Raw genomic sequence first — 15,533 nt, 5'->3', positions numbered from 1 at the left:
TAGTTAGTGGTTTTCGTTAGTTGGTTTCACTAAGCCTTAGTTTTCTAGTTTATGCATCTGCGAGGCACTGTTAACCCCAGTGACCTACAGTACGAACCAGAGTAAGGACAACTAGAAAGAACTAATAGGAAGCGTTTGACCGCGAAGAAGACACAAGATGCTCCGAGCTCCAGTTCTCCTGAAGAACCAATCATGGCCGAGGAAAATCAAAATCCTCCCGAAGAACTGATGAGTCATTTCTTAAACCCTAATTTCTCGCATCCGACTGCGAGTATTAGAAGACCACAAATCCCAGCGAATAACTTCGAAATAAAAGTCTCATTTCTAAATTTAATCCAAAGTAATCTATTTGACGGAGACCCGATTGAAGACCCAAACCGCCATATCTCTAAATTCGTACAGTTGTGTAACCTTATTAAAATTAATGGGGTACCTGCTGAATCAATCCGACTGATACTCTTTCCTTCTTCTGTAAAAGGAAGAGCACTTAATTGGTTGGAATTGCAACCTGCTGATAACATCTCCACGTGGGAAGTATTAGTTGGAAAATTTCAAAAGAAGTTTTTCCCACTCTCCTGATTCTTCAAGCTGAAAGAACATATTGACAATTTCAAGCAGCTCGAAGGCGAATCCCTGTGCGTGGGATGTGGAAGATTTAAAGAACTAATCAGGAGATGTCCGTAGTACGTTCTATCGAATGGCGAAAAGGTCCGGATCTTTTACAAAGGAGTTACGTCAACATGTAGAGTACTCCTTAATGCTGCAGCTGGAGGAAGCATCGGAAAAATCACTCCAACTAGGGCTATCGAGCTAATTGAGAAGATGGCATCTGAAGATAACGAGGTCACACCAGTTCAACCTAAGAGAGGAGTTGTGCATTTAGAAGGGTATGACACCATGCTAGCCAAACAAGACAAGATGGATCAAAGGCTTCACTTATTAAACTCTTTACCTAAAATCAAATTTTTGCAATCAACTCTCAATTTCCTGTAGTCTGTGACACTTGTGGCGGACCTCATAGTGTCGATAAATGTGAGGCTATAGTTACTATAAATCCAGCTCAGGTGAATTCTCTTTGGTACGACCAACTTAGGGAGAACAATCCTTACAGCAACACTTATAATCCTGGCTGGAGAAACCATTCTACACTTTCATATAATCAAGGAGGACCACAACAAGCCAATCTGGGAATTCAACCATAGTAATCTAGTCAAAAGGCAGCTTAGGAAATCGCATTCGAAAAGATGAGTCAAGGTCAAACAATTTTTATGGAAGAAACCCGAGCATCTCTCAAAAATCAAGAAGCATCTATTAAAAATCTGGAAATTCAGATTGGTCAGCTTGCCAAACAGATGGCTGAGAGGCCTCTAGAAACCTTTCCTAGTAATACAACTATTAATCCCAAGGAACAATGTAATGCCATCATTACAAGGAAATGTGGGGAAAAACCAATAGCTGCACCGAGTAGTGAAAAAGATGCAGAGAAGGAAAATCCTGCTGAAGAGAAAGCTGATGACCCTATCGATAAAGATGTCACAATTTTTGGATGACCATTAAATGATACCCCACGTAAGAAAGTAATAAAGAAGCTTTCTTTAGAGGAAAGGATGAAAGCACTTGAAGACAATTCTTATGTTAAGGCTCCTTATCCTCAGAGGTTACAGCAGCAGGGGCAGAAGAAAAATTTCTCTAAATTCTTAGATATTTTTAAGAAGCTGCACATCAATATCCCCTTTGCGGAAGCTTTAGAGCAAATGCCATCATATGCTAAGTTTCTAAAAGAGATCCTAACCAAGAAGCGAAAGCTCGCAGTAGAAGGATCCACTATCTTGACAGAGCAGTGTATTGCAATCCCGTAGAAGAATTTACCTCCAAAATTAAAGGATTCGGGGAGTTTTGGTATCCCTTGCACGATTGGCTCGATGACAATAGAGAGAGTTTTATGTGATTTAGGTGCCAGCAACAACGTAATGCGATTATCTATGATGAAGAAGTTGGGAATCACAGAAGTGAAGCTGATCAATATGATTATGCAACTAGCTGACCGCTCCACCAAGCAAGCATATGGAGTAATAGAGGACATACTTGTTATGGTGGACAAGTTCATCTTCCCGATGGACTTTGTTATCTTGGATATAGAGGAGGACGCTATTGTTCCCATGATCTTTGGGAGACCTTTCTTAGCAACCTCTGGAGCGTTAATTGATGTGAATTGATCTTAAGGGTGGAAGGAGAAAGGGCTATTCTCAAAATGTTTGAAAAATAAACTCCACCACCTACAACTCAGCCAGAGAAAATTTTCTTTACTGAGGAAAAAAAGGCTGAAGAGGAAGAAAAGAAAGATCATAAGTCAGATGAGAGTTGCAAGCCGGAGGTGAATTTGGCAAAGCCTAAGAGCAAGGGAAAGCACATCAAGACTAAGTTTAGAGTTCTTGAGGCCAAACCTTCTTGCTCATATGCACAAGAGTACTATTACGGCAAAACAGTATTTATGATAAAAGGAATGACATCATCTTTGAATTCCGGCTACAAGCCGCCATGACTAATGAAGATGTAACGTCAAGCTAATGACGTTAAACAAGCTCTTTTAGTAGGCAACCTAAGAATTTATCGCTTGTAAGTTAATTATTTTAGTTTATTTTATGATGCCAGTAGATTTCTTTTTAGGACCATTCTAGTTTTATTTTTCTTTTGTTTATCTGTTTTGTTTATCTGTTTTGATTAGTGATGACTCTGGTGATGTTCAAATTTTATTTTTCTGACTCTGTTGTGAGCATGATTGCTACTGGCGACTTTATCTGATGATATTTTTTGAGATGATGTGTGCAGTTCTTTCTTTTTGATTTATTAATTGCTGAGGACAACAAATTCCTAAATATATATAGTAGCCGTAGTAGAAGTTGGTACAACTATGATCCCTACGATGAGTAAAACCGTAATTTTTTTCAAAAACACAGGGAAAATTCTTTTCCTTATTCCTCTTTATTTTATTTTATTTCTTCTTTCTGTCTGAATTACTAAATCGTGCTAAGTTAGAATTAGTCAGTAAAAATTACTTTATGATGTGATGACTTAGAATATTTTTTTTATTTTAGGAATAAACATTGATTGAGTTAGTCTAAGAGTCAGTAAGAATAATGAGATTGCAGTATGAGTGATTGAGAAAGAGCATAAATTACTGAATTACACACATATAACCGTGAGGTTTGAGCCTAAACAGAAATTTCTTTTTAGTGTGCATTTTGCTGTTGAAAATATTACCAGAACTTGCTTTGTTTCTCCTTAAAATGGTTGTTTTACATGTATGCTTGAAATGATTGAGGCATTTTATTGTTTTAGCTAGTTAGCCACAAAGCCAACCATTATGATATCCTTTGTTTAGGCCTTTGAGCCTAAGCCTTTTCTGTTCTTAATACCTGGTGTCTTAATTAGCCACTCCATATACACATCTACCTTAAATAAGATTGGATTATAGAAATTTCATGGTAGGGTGTAAACATGGCTACTTTATCATGTAATTCAAAGTGGTGAAAAAGGAGGATACGTGAATGGAGCAAAAACAAAAGTTGAAAATGGTGAAAAAGAAAAATATTTATTTCTTCTATGCAAATAAAAGTGTTGAAAGAAAATGAAAATGAAAAAGAAAAGTATTAGGGGTTGAAGAAGAAAAACACAGAAAAAGAAAAATACAAAAGTCTGAAAAAGAAAAGAAAAAGAAAAAGGAGGAAAGAAAGGAGAAAAATGATTATTGTTTGAGTGTTTACACTTTACCATGATTTTTCTGTATTTCAATGTTTTAGCTAGTTTTTTCTCATTTATCCTACCTTTAGCCCAGCTCCATTACAACCTAAATAAAGACCTCTTGATCTTTTGTGTATGTAAATTACCTGTGGAAAGTGAGAATATTATCAAGCTTATGAAAATATTGATACAGTGAAAAATTTGAATGAAACACTTACCCTTAGACAAATGAGTGATGAGTGACTTGATATATCTAGTGAGGGATATGTTAAAATTCAGTTTTTATGCTTGATTGATAGAACTCATACTTTGATCTTATAATCTGCACACTTCAAAGACTGCTTAGTTAAATGTTGGCTCTTAAAAATCCTATTATTTTCTTCCTAAGTTTGATCATTCTTGAATTAATATATTGTCTAGTTTTATATTAAGCATGCTTATATTTTTCCATGTTTTTAATTCCATTCATTGCTGAGGACAGCAATGAGTAAATCTGAGAATGATTTGATAAGTGTCAAATATATTATGCTTTTAATATTAAATGTAGTTCAAATAATAATTAAAATAATTAAAAATATAGTATTAATTAAAAATATATTAAAAGATAGTAAATTGCCAACAAATAGATAAGATCCTAATCTTTGTTATTGTTTGAGGTTGTTTCATACTAGAAAAACAAATTACTAACCTGATAACGATGAAAGATCGGTTGCAATCTGAAGAATCTGAAAGATATGAAGCGAAAATTAAGAAATAATTAAAAATAAATTATTTGGTCAAGCTCGCTCCACTGCTCACTTCGGCGAGCAAGTGAGCGAGCAACACAACAAAGCTCGCTTCACTCCTCGCTTAAGCGAGTGAGTGAGCGAGAAGAAGAAAATACTTGCTGAGCAGCTCGCTTCAGCGAGATCCTCGGCGAGCGGGTCCAGACTCAGAAGCTCATAATTTCTCTTTAAATATAACGCGAAGAAAATCGTGGAGAGAATTCTGGAACGCGAAGAAAGAAGGGAGTCACAGACGAGACGAAATTCGTGGTGGAAGAGGAATACTGGCAAAGGGGAAGGAACCAAAAATCATTCTGCATCTTTGATCGTCTTCATTAATCAAGTTTCATCATGAACTTTATTTATTTTCCATTATCTTTTAATTTTGTTTTTATAATTATGCATAGCTAAATTCCTTTTAGTATTTAGGGTGAGACAGAACTAGTGGGTTCTTGAACACTGTTTGCTTTTATTATGATTTATATTCTTGATTTAAGTTATGCAATCAATCTGCAATTTATTCTTAGTCTTATTTATCATCTGGCCAATCTTGAATGAGCATTAGAGTCGTGCATGACAATAGGGATGTTGGTGTATCGATTCCGATTGGTTGATTGCTAGAATTTGTATGATCTAGGGATAGACTTATGAATTCTATAACCGTAGGTTCTTGCGTTAATGCTTATTTTATTAAAAACTACTATGGGGTTAGGCTTTGGATTAGAATAAAGGATTGGATTACCAAGGGATTGAGATTTAATCAATCATAGAAAAAGTTGTTAATAATTTGATCTTGAACGTAATCGTACGTATAGGCAAACTCGTTAAGAAATCATTGGGGAAGTTGAATCCTAGCTACGCCTTTTTATTAAAACTTAAACTCAATTTTTAGATTTATTAATTCTGAATTTATTTTCTAAAATATTAGAAACTAAAAAAATAAGTTTACAAATTCTGTTTTAATTTAATTAAAATATTTTCAAGAAATCCTTTCACGATAGATCTAACTTTAGTTAAATAGATAAATTATTGCTTGGTCATCAGTCCTCGTGGGATCGGCAACTTTTCTTATCACTTTATTACTTGTACGACCGGTGCATTTGCCGAGTTCGCAACACCAGGATTTGAACCCTAAACCATCCAACCCCTTGGGTTCTTAGTTGTCAATTGAGCTACCCTTGGGGTTTTTTTTCAATGCTTACGTTATTATCTTATTTTATAGTCTAAAATAAAGGGAATATTATTCTCATATTACATGAAAGAAAAAATTTCTCATGTACTCACAAATTAGAGGAGAGAAAAAAAAGAGTACGTCTCATCTTTGATTTGTGAGTACATGGGAGAATTTCTCTCACATATAACATGAGAGTAATATTTCCCCTAAAATAATTAGCTATCTTCTTTTGATATTGTAAGAAAAAAATGGCATCTAAATCATTAAAAATATGTTGGATTTTGTATCTAAATTCTATGGGTTATGAATAAGAAGTGGGTTGAGGAAGAAAAAAAAAGAAGGAAGATGAAACGGAAGTCCCACATTGGACAAGTAGTGAGAAATATGAAGGTTTATAAAGATCCACCTCACATCTTTAGTTTTCCCCTTGGGGCAAACCAATTTTGTGGAGGAGAAATAAAAATAATTTTTAATTAAATAATTTTTTTTCCAAAATACATGTCTTATTTGTTGCTTCCCTCCAGACTTTTTCAAACTTAAATGTTGCTTCCCGCCTATTTTGAACTAAACTGATTTTCTCTTTTTGTTTTCGATTTTGAACTGAAACGGTGCATTCAGTTAATTTTGAACCGAGCCGATCACTGGTTGTAATGGTTCGCAGCCGTTAGTCACGAAGGTTCGCTGGCGGCGGTTCATCGTGCCCTATGTCAATATATAAATGTTCACCCCGTCATAAATTCATCCATAATTTTTGCATCGTTACTCTGCCAAAACTTTTATGTCTTGCATGCATGCATTGTGTAGCCATATCATAGTATTAGATAGTGCGATTTCTCTGGCATTCTGTTGTGTTCGTAAGGGCTCCAGATTGTTAGAGTCATCACACTCTAGAGACGTACATTCGTTCTACCTTGGGAGGCAATTGTTCATCAGACCTTCGGCATCAATAGGGGGAACAAATTGTTGGATATTTGTTATACCCAAATTGTTTAATTAATTTAAAATATGTTTTGATGATTACAAATAATTTAATGTTAATTTAATTGATAATATTTATTGTCTTGAAATTACTAATGAGCTGATTGTTTGAGATTTCAGAATAACATTTATTCTGATATGAAATAGTATTCAAGATAACTGAAGATTACATGAAGATTAGAGAATATATGGAAGATATCATGAAGAGAGAGAAAAACACGGAATCAAGTAAAGTTTAGGATAGATTTTATGTAAGAGAAATAAAATATTATTTGTCGAAGATTTAGATTAGAATTCATTGCATAATAGAATAAGATATTTCAAGTTTACATATTTTTTATTTGAAAAAATCAGAAATCTTATTTTTGAAAATTGCATTTAAAATTTCATTTAAGGGTAAAAGATTTTTCTTTAGTTTTTGGTAAAGATTTCAAATTTCAAATTTATATTTTTGGGCTTTTAGGAGAGAGAAAGTGTTATTATTATAAATAGAGCTCATTGCCTATTAGTCATGAGAGGGAAAAATATACAAGAGAGATGAGAGAGGAGAAAATACAAGAGATAATTAGATTTTCAAGATTAGGATTCTTTCTTGTGCATCAATTGAAAAGATTTTACAAGAACAACCACCTATACATTCATCTTTTGGCATAGTGAATATTTCTCCATATGAATTCAGATTACCTATCTACTTGAGGAAAAGAAGCACTGAGGTAAATTATTTTAATTGTAAATTTCTTCTTGACCTTTTTGAAGGTCTGCATTGAGAAACTTGGATACTAATTCTTGTGTTGGAAAACTAAGATACCAGCATATCTCTTTTCTTTAGAAATTGAGAGTAACTTGAGAACCCTTGTGTGATAGGGCTCTGGAATCCTAAAGTGGGATTTTATACTGGAAAACTACGATAGCAGGTGGAAATTGGTGTAAAGGGTAGACAGAAAACTAGGATACTAGAGAACTCCTTGTATGCAAGTTTCATAGTGGAGTTTCCCGTCGAATTTTAGTATTCGATATTAGGGCCCATGGTTTTTCTCCTTTTTGAGTTTTTCACGTAAAAACTACTATGTCAGTATCTTTCTATCATTATCTTGATTTATTACTTTGAGTTAATTTTTAATTAGCAAATTATTTTTATAAAACTCATTTCACCCCCTCCTTAAGTTCATCCGGGACCAACACAAATTATCTTAAGGAGACAACTTTAGTTGAGTTCAGATTCTTCCATTTTTCTGCATACTTACATTTGATTTGTACATACTTCCTGTGAGTTTTTTTTTTACATTTGAACCGAACCTGTCACCTATTGTAATGATTCATCGTCGTCAGTCGCAAGGGTTCGCCGTTGGCGGTTCATCTTACCCTATTGGTGTCTATATACAGATGTTTACACCATCAAAAGTTCATCCACAATTTTTGCATCGTTACTCTGCCGAAATTTTTACGTTGTGCATGCATGCATGCATTGTGCAGCTATACCATAGTATTAGATAGTGCGATTTCTCTGGCATTCTATTGTGTTCATTGGGGCGCCATATTATTAGTTTTGTCACACTCTGGATACGTACATCATTCTATCATGGGAGGCAATTGTTTGTCAAACCTTCGGCATCAATAGGGGGAACAAATTGTCTTAAGAAGACAACTTCAGTTGCGCTTGAATTCTTCCATTTGTTTTTGCATACTTACATTTGATTCTTACATACTTCATGTGAGTTTATTTATTTTACATTTGAATCGAACCGGTCACCGCTTGTATGGTTTGCCACCGTCAATTGCGATGGTTCATCGACGACGGTTCATCATGCCCTATCAGTGCCTATATATAGATGTTCACATCGTCAGAAATTCATCTACAATTTTTGCATCATTACTCTGTCAAAGTTTTTACATCATGCATGCATGCATTGCGCAGTCATACCATAGTATTAGATAGTGCGATTTCGATGACATTTTGTTGTGTTCATTGGGGCTCCGGATTGTTGGTGTCGTCACACTCTGGAGACATACATTCGTTCTATCTTGGGAGGCAATTGTTTATCAAACCTTCGGTATCAATGGGAGGGAACAAATTGTCTTAAGGAGAACACTTCAGTTGGGCTCGGGTTCTTCCATTTTCTGCATACTTACATTTGATTCTTACATACTTCCTGTGAGTCCTTTTTTTTTGCACTTTGCTTTTACAATTAATTAGTATATCTGATATTTTACATAGATTCAAATCTCTCAGTGATTTTATATATCACTTCTTCCTTTCTTAACAAAGTGGACTAATGGTAAGGAACTTGAATAATTTGCACCAGCTTATAAGTTTTATCGATTATAACTATTCACGTCACTGAACTTGAAAGTTAAAACATTTGTATTATTTTTAGCTAACCACAAATGTTTAAATCACAACATTAACAATTATTTTTCGGGAAAACTTCAAAGAAAAAACCTGTAAGTTTCCTCTAGAATCACTTACCCCCTCTCCAAAATTTTGAATCATTTATACTTTCACTTAAAGTTTCTTTATCGCTTACCTTCGAAACTTAATTCCATCCAAAAATATAGGTAATGGAGTTAATTTTTTTTTTTTAAAAAAAAAAAAACACCTTAACTGCCCTTAAAATAAAACAGAAAAAAACGTAGAGGGACCCTTGATTTTCTGCAGCTGCAACTTAGGTCACCTTGTCTTCATCTGATGCATCGTAGCCCTTTTTTATCACTGTAGAGGAAGAGAGACAGAACACAAAGCACAACACTACACAACTCTGAAATAGGAGGAGAAGAAAAATTTGTAAGCATTGTTGTCTTGGATTTCGTAAATCTGGGTGTGTATCTCTCTTTGTCTGAAGCTTATGGTTCTGTCATTTCTATCCTTTGCGTTTATGTTTTTGACGATCCGTCTTCTTTCCCTCCAAACGCCAACTCTCGCACAACATAACCCACCCTGTATGGTGATCTAGATGCTTTTCATGTTCTTTTTCGTGATCAATGCTTACTTTGGATTTTGGGTACTTTTTTGTGTGTGTTGAATCAATGGTTATTTCCAAGTTGAAATTTTTTGTAGGTTTCTCCTGTTAAATTATTGTTTTTTGTATATTTTATTTGTGTCACTTTTCTTGGTGCCTTTGATGGAGATGGCGATTCAATTTGAAATTTTTGATCTTGACTCTGTTTTACTCATGTGAAGGTGAGGTTTATTTATTTTTCCTTTTTGTTTTAAGGGTAGTTTTGGTATTTTTTTAAAAAAATTAACTCTGTTAACTTTAGTTTTAGATGGAAAATCAAGTTAGAGATGTAAGTGATAAAGAAACTTTAAATAGAAGTATAAATAATTAAAAATTTCGAGGAGTGGATTAAGTGATTCTGGGAAAATTTACATAATTTTTTTTTTATTTTAAGTTTTCCCTTTTTTTTTTTACCAACAACAGTATTAATTGGTTGCAGTAGAAATAGACTGCAGTTTTATTGCAATATCAATAATCTGGATCTTAAAGTTCCATTTTAGAGAGGACTCAAAATTATGTGAGCAATCGATGCTAGAGGGAAAAATATAATGGAGTTTTTTGGATTATGTTTCATCTATGTTCCATTGTTATAATTAATTAGACTTATCTATCTTATCTTTTATTTGATTTTATAAAAAAAAAGTACTGTTCCTTGAATTTTTATCCATATTCACCCCTCATTTATTAAATTATAGCACGTAAACTTGAGAATGAATTTTTTTTTTCATTATTCTTCAAAGAATAACATGTGTCATTCTTAATTTTCCTTTTCTATTTTAAAATTTAATTTCGAGTTTTTTTTTCGGAATTAAATTCCTTTTCAATTTAATTATTATGCATATCATCCTTTTTATTTTTATTTTTCGAAATGATCCTTTTTAACTTTAAACCTATTCTCTATTTTAATAAAAAAAAATTAAAATCTTATCGGAATTTTAAAAAATCGTATAATGTACAAGATACTTAATACTTAATTATTAAAATATATAACCACTTACCTATTGGGTGGTTGGAGATAATTTGAGCAGAACCTATAGATTAAAATTAAGATAACAACTGTTTTTAGGTGATTAAGATGACAATTCTGATTTATTAAAATAAAAAGAAAATAAAAAATATATTTCCAACTTGCTATTGTTGATTGGATTTGCATGAAGAACAACTACATGCACGCCATCAATTGAATTCAACTGGCTGGAATCGCTAACCATCTTTCTGGCACGGATTCATGAGAAACTATATAACTAATGAACTGTGAGGGCATATATATTCTTGTGGTTGGTCCAAAATATTATTCAAATATTGAAGCCTATAACTAACGTGGGTGTATGATAAGCTTTATTGATCATGCAGAGGAGCATAACCCACTTCTCACACTAATCAACAACTCAGAGTGGGATCTGACACTATCCCCCAATAGGAAGAAACATGATTGATTTATTATTATTATTATTATTATTATTATCCGGTAGAGCAAAAAATTAAGATTTCATTTTTAAATGCTAAGGAAGTTGACCTGCCATCAAATTTTCTTAGAAGTTTCATAAAGGGGAAAAAAAATAAAGGCACTAGCTAATTTTCGTACGCAAGTATTTTGACAACCGTTACTAAAGTAGCATGTACGGACCTTACCTTGAATTGATCACCTTGTTCAAACTTTACGTCTAGCCAACAACTACGTGGAATCAATGTTAATTTACTTTTCAGTTTAGTATATCTAAAACTTGGCCACTCTATTTTTATTCAGGAAAATATAAAAATTATTGACTAGTCAATAATCTCGTCCAACAGTTTAAATTTTTGGGTTGAATTAATCTTTTACATTGTACAGAGTCGATGTGACTAAGTAGTCATAGGTTCGATTCTCATCGTTCTTATTTTATAAATAAAATTAATTAAATATGATAGAATTTCTTAGCACAGTTATATTAGATCTGATACATCATTCATCCTTTAAATTTAATGAACTCTCGTGTAAGAGAGTGTATTAGAGAAATATAATATGAAATCATTATTGGGCATTCATTTAACTTAAACTTTTGGGAAATGATTATTTATATTTTCAATGTTGTAAAGATTATATACCATGGTTGGAGTTCATCGTATATATAAGGACCCTAAGGGCCTGTTTGGTGTGACGTATAAGGCCTGATAATATAAGCTTATACTATACGTTATGACATTTTCAGTTGTTTGGTGTGACCATCGTATAGTATAAGCTTATACATCAAGAGTTGTTAATACATCAAAATGATGTATAAGTTAATCAGGGAGAGGGATGTGGGATTAGCCCTGATAACAAAACGATGGATTAGGTAAATCCTTCCCATCTCCCTTTTACCCCTCTTCTTCTTCGAACCTTTTACATCTCCTTGTTCGAAAAACAAACAAGTCTCTCAATCGTCGATCACTTTCTCACCTTGCTCCCTCTCTTTCTCGCCCAACCTATGTTGCTTTCTTCGCTTCTCTGTCTCGTGCCGAGCTGAATGAAGCTTTCAGTGCTTGAGCTTACCTGACTCGATTCAACAAATTTCGAAGCCAGGTCGTCGGTATTATACTCGCCCGATTCTCTTCCTCTCGGTTCCAGGGAAAGCCTCTTGTTCAAATCCTTGGCAAGCCCATGATCCAGGTCTTTCCTTCTTCCTCTCTTCAAAATTTCAGTTTTCTTTTTTTTCTAAATTATGTGTGGTAATTTCAACCTTATTTTTTTTTTAAATGCACTTTGGTGGTGATTTTTCCTTTTTCATGTTAGACTGAGTTTGGAGTTATTTTTTTTTAAAAGTTGAAACAGTGATTTTTTGTGACTTCTCTTTAACATTTTTAATTTAGGGTTCATACCCGATGTGGGGAAGTGAATAAAAAGGGGTTAAGGATCAATTTTAATTTTTGAGAATGTTTTGAGATACATTATGTACCAATAATAATAATAACAAATGTTGCATAAACATTTATGCAAACAAAGTCTGCATTCTGGATCTTCAAAGGATAGACTTGGTGATAGCTTTTGCATGTGAATTGAAGGTGAAGATTACTTTTAAAAAAAATTGTGACTCTTTTGTTTTTATCTTTAGTAAAAGTTGTACCCTTCTGTTTTACTTGTTCATCTACTTTGTTTATAAAGTTCACAATAATGAAATGGCGTTGATTCAATCAGCTTTCTATTAAGATGTAGAAAATTTCAAATGTATTTGGCTTAGAATATGTGGTTTCATAATTAAAAATAAGGAACTATGTGTTGTTTTGATGGGTAATGGGTTAAGTTTATAGCATTTTTGTGTAAGTTTAGACAAATTTGAAAAAACAATGATGAAGACAAAGAATTTCAATCAGATTCTTTTGTAGGCTGGTTAGTTTCATTATAGTGTATGGCAAGATTAAGACAAAGAATGACGGAAAAAAGGTTAAAGAGAACAACATTTGGCACTATAAACTAATTACAAAAAATCAGAAAACTTAGTTTAACTTTCTCTTTTAATATTTTAAGTATAAACTACTCTGCCAGCTAGCCAAAAGCATTTTGGGCCTTTAAGTATATGGAATCTGAAATTACCAATTATTTAAACGTTAATTCTAGTGATAATGTAATAAATATACCAATAGATTTGAACCTACTCTACCCTAGAGAAGTCAATTTTTTGCCAATGCCCATTAAGCAGCAAACTGATATGGCCTAAAGATAAGCACTAGGAGGAAGAAAAGTGGGCTGCATTCAAATGTCAATAATTATTGTCTATTGCATTCAAATGTTTATCCATGATTGTTAGAATTTATGTAACCCGAATGTAACCAGGGTAGAGAATAACATCATTGATCCATGTGTAGTCCTTATTGAGGTTTAAAATCTAGTAAATTTTTTTACTGTATCTCCTTATCATATTCAGCGGGAAAATATAAGATTTATGGTAATAGGCTGCTTCCCTCATCATATAAGTATAAGCTATTCATGTGAATTTGTCAGGCTTCATATTTACCTCACAATGGTATCTAGTTTAGTTACTCTGCTTCCTTTTTATGCAGGAGAAGTAGCAAGAAAAAGATAAAACTTATCTTTTTTTGTGATTTGAGTGATATGGATCCTAATGAAAGGTTTGATCCAAATCGATGGCAAAATGACCCAAATGGATGGCTTAATGATATAACTGAGCTCCTTAATATCATGTCAATGTGGTTGATGAAGGAACAAGCCTTTTTGGAGATAGTGATTGTATGTATTGTGTCTTACCTACGCATGTTTTGTGCGGCTCAAAGACGACGTGAGAGATTATTACTAAGGCAACGAGAAATACCAAGGATAAGGGAAGAATCAAGGGTAGCATTCATTAAGAGGCTAATAAATGATGATGTTGCTTGTGTAGAACAACTCCGGATGAATACTTACACATTTCGAGTATTATGTTCTCTTGTACGTGTTGAGGGTAAGCTAAAGGAAGATGGGTTAGTATCAATAAAAGAACAAGTAGCTATGTTTTTACATATATTAGCTCACCATGCCAAGAATCGTGTCATCAAGTTTAAATTCCAACGGTCAGGGGAAACTGTTAGTAGATACTTCAATTTAGTTTTAAAGTCTGTGTTGAGGTTGCAAGAAAATTTATTGAAGGTACCGGATCCAGTTCCTGAGAATTGCACTGATGATAGGTGGAAATGGTTTAAGGTATGTATTATATTCTTTTTCAATTTTGGATTGGTTGTACTTATTTCATGTGAATTAAATTGTTAAAGGTTTTACAGGGTTGTCTTGGAGCTTTAGATGGAACTTATATTACTGTTAATGTTCCTGAGGCTGACAAGCCAAGATATAGAAGTCGAAAAGGTGAAATTGCCACGAATGTGTTAGGAGTGTGCTCACGAGACATGAAATTTGTATATGTGTTGCCGGGTTGGGAGGGTTCAGCTTCAGATGCTAGGATATTACGTGATGCAATTAATAGGAGAAATGGCCTTAAGGTTCCAACAGGTAAGAACGTGAAATTACATTCAATTTAGTCATTTTATTACAATATATGGCATATTGAACCTTACTTATTCTATTAAATTGAAAATTATATAATGAACCTTGTTTTATTAAATAGGATGCTACTATTTGGTTGATGCTGGATATACTAATGGGGACGGGTTTCTTGCCCCTTATAGGGGGACAAGGTACCATCTAAGTGAGTGGAGACATGGATATGTCCCGGCAACTCCTCAAGAAGTTTTCAATAACCGACATGCTCAAGCTAGAAATGTCATAGAAAGGACATTTGGGTTGTTGAAGATGCGTTGGGAAATTCTTAGAAGTCCAAGTTTTTATCCTGTTAAGACTCACAACCGAATTATTACTGCTTGTTGCTTACTGCACAATTTGATCAGGAGGGAAATGGATACAGATCCTTTAGAGATAGAGCTAGGTAGCATGTCTATTGACGAGGAGGTGGATGAAGAGCTACATGATAGCATAGACACCATTGATACAAGTGAAGCGTGGAGTGCTTGGAGAGATGCATTGGCTAATGAAATGTATAATGATTGGGTTGCTCATTGAGCCTACATGTGGTCTTTTATTTTATCTTTTGTATTTAAAAAATTGTACCTTCAAGTTGTGCACTTTTATATTGGAAACTTCATGTCACTACTTTATGCTACTACCACATGAATGAAATGATATGGTTTATGGTGTCATTATGTGAAACTTAACTAGATTTTAGTCAGCATGATGAGGTATTTGTCCTACTTTCAAGCTGATATGTATTCAATGTTGTTGGTTGTACATCACTGTTGATCTTCATCAGCTATTGCCTAATAGGGTATCAAAGATTCAAAGTCAATCTCGTTTGGTACAAATATTTTAATAATGAGTGTTGTTATGTCTTTCATGATTGAAACCAGAGCATTATTGCA

General features: G+C 33.7%; 2 protein-coding genes across 2 annotated transcripts; both read left to right on the top strand.

The window, feature by feature from the left end:
- The first annotated feature begins 1,607 nt into the window (after positions 1–1,607).
- On the top strand, positions 1,608–2,216 carry LOC133302418 (uncharacterized). Its single transcript, XM_061502184.1, has 2 exons — positions 1,608–1,842; positions 1,954–2,216. Exons 1-2 carry the CDS (start codon positions 1,608–1,610, stop codon positions 2,214–2,216), a joined length of 498 nt encoding a protein of 165 aa, XP_061358168.1.
- Positions 2,217–14,115: 11,899 nt separating this feature from the next.
- On the top strand, positions 14,116–15,177 carry LOC133302417 (protein ALP1-like). Its single transcript, XM_061502183.1, has 3 exons — positions 14,116–14,307; positions 14,385–14,610; positions 14,726–15,177. The coding sequence occupies exons 1-3, from the start codon at positions 14,116–14,118 to the stop codon at positions 15,175–15,177; spliced, it is 870 nt and encodes a 289-aa protein (XP_061358167.1).
- Positions 15,178–15,533: the final 356 nt, after the last annotated feature.

Source organism: Gastrolobium bilobum, unplaced genomic scaffold (genome assembly GCF_033153095.1).
Source record: "Gastrolobium bilobum isolate Gb01-03AN ecotype WA unplaced genomic scaffold, APGP_CSIRO_Gbil_v1 utg9903, whole genome shotgun sequence".
Classification (NCBI taxonomy): Eukaryota; Viridiplantae; Streptophyta; class Magnoliopsida; order Fabales; family Fabaceae; genus Gastrolobium; species Gastrolobium bilobum.
Note: the sequence above shows the minus strand (reverse complement) of the source record. Positions and strands in the feature narration are given on the sequence as shown.

Excerpts from the sequence above, each read along its gene's own strand:
- LOC133302418 (XM_061502184.1), top strand. The coding sequence starts at position 1,608 with ATGAAAGCACTTGAAGACAATTCTTATGTTAAGGCTCCTTATCCTCAG. Across the intron at positions 1,843-1,953 it reads CACTATCTTGACAGAGCAGT|GTGCCAGCAACAACGTAATG; the intron begins GTATTGCAATCC and ends TATGTGATTTAG.
- LOC133302417 (XM_061502183.1), top strand. The coding sequence starts at position 14,116 with ATGTTTTTACATATATTAGCTCACCATGCCAAGAATCGTGTCATCAAG. Across the intron at positions 14,308-14,384 it reads ATAGGTGGAAATGGTTTAAG|GGTTGTCTTGGAGCTTTAGA; the intron begins GTATGTATTATA and ends AAGGTTTTACAG. Across the intron at positions 14,611-14,725 it reads TGGCCTTAAGGTTCCAACAG|GATGCTACTATTTGGTTGAT; the intron begins GTAAGAACGTGA and ends TTTATTAAATAG.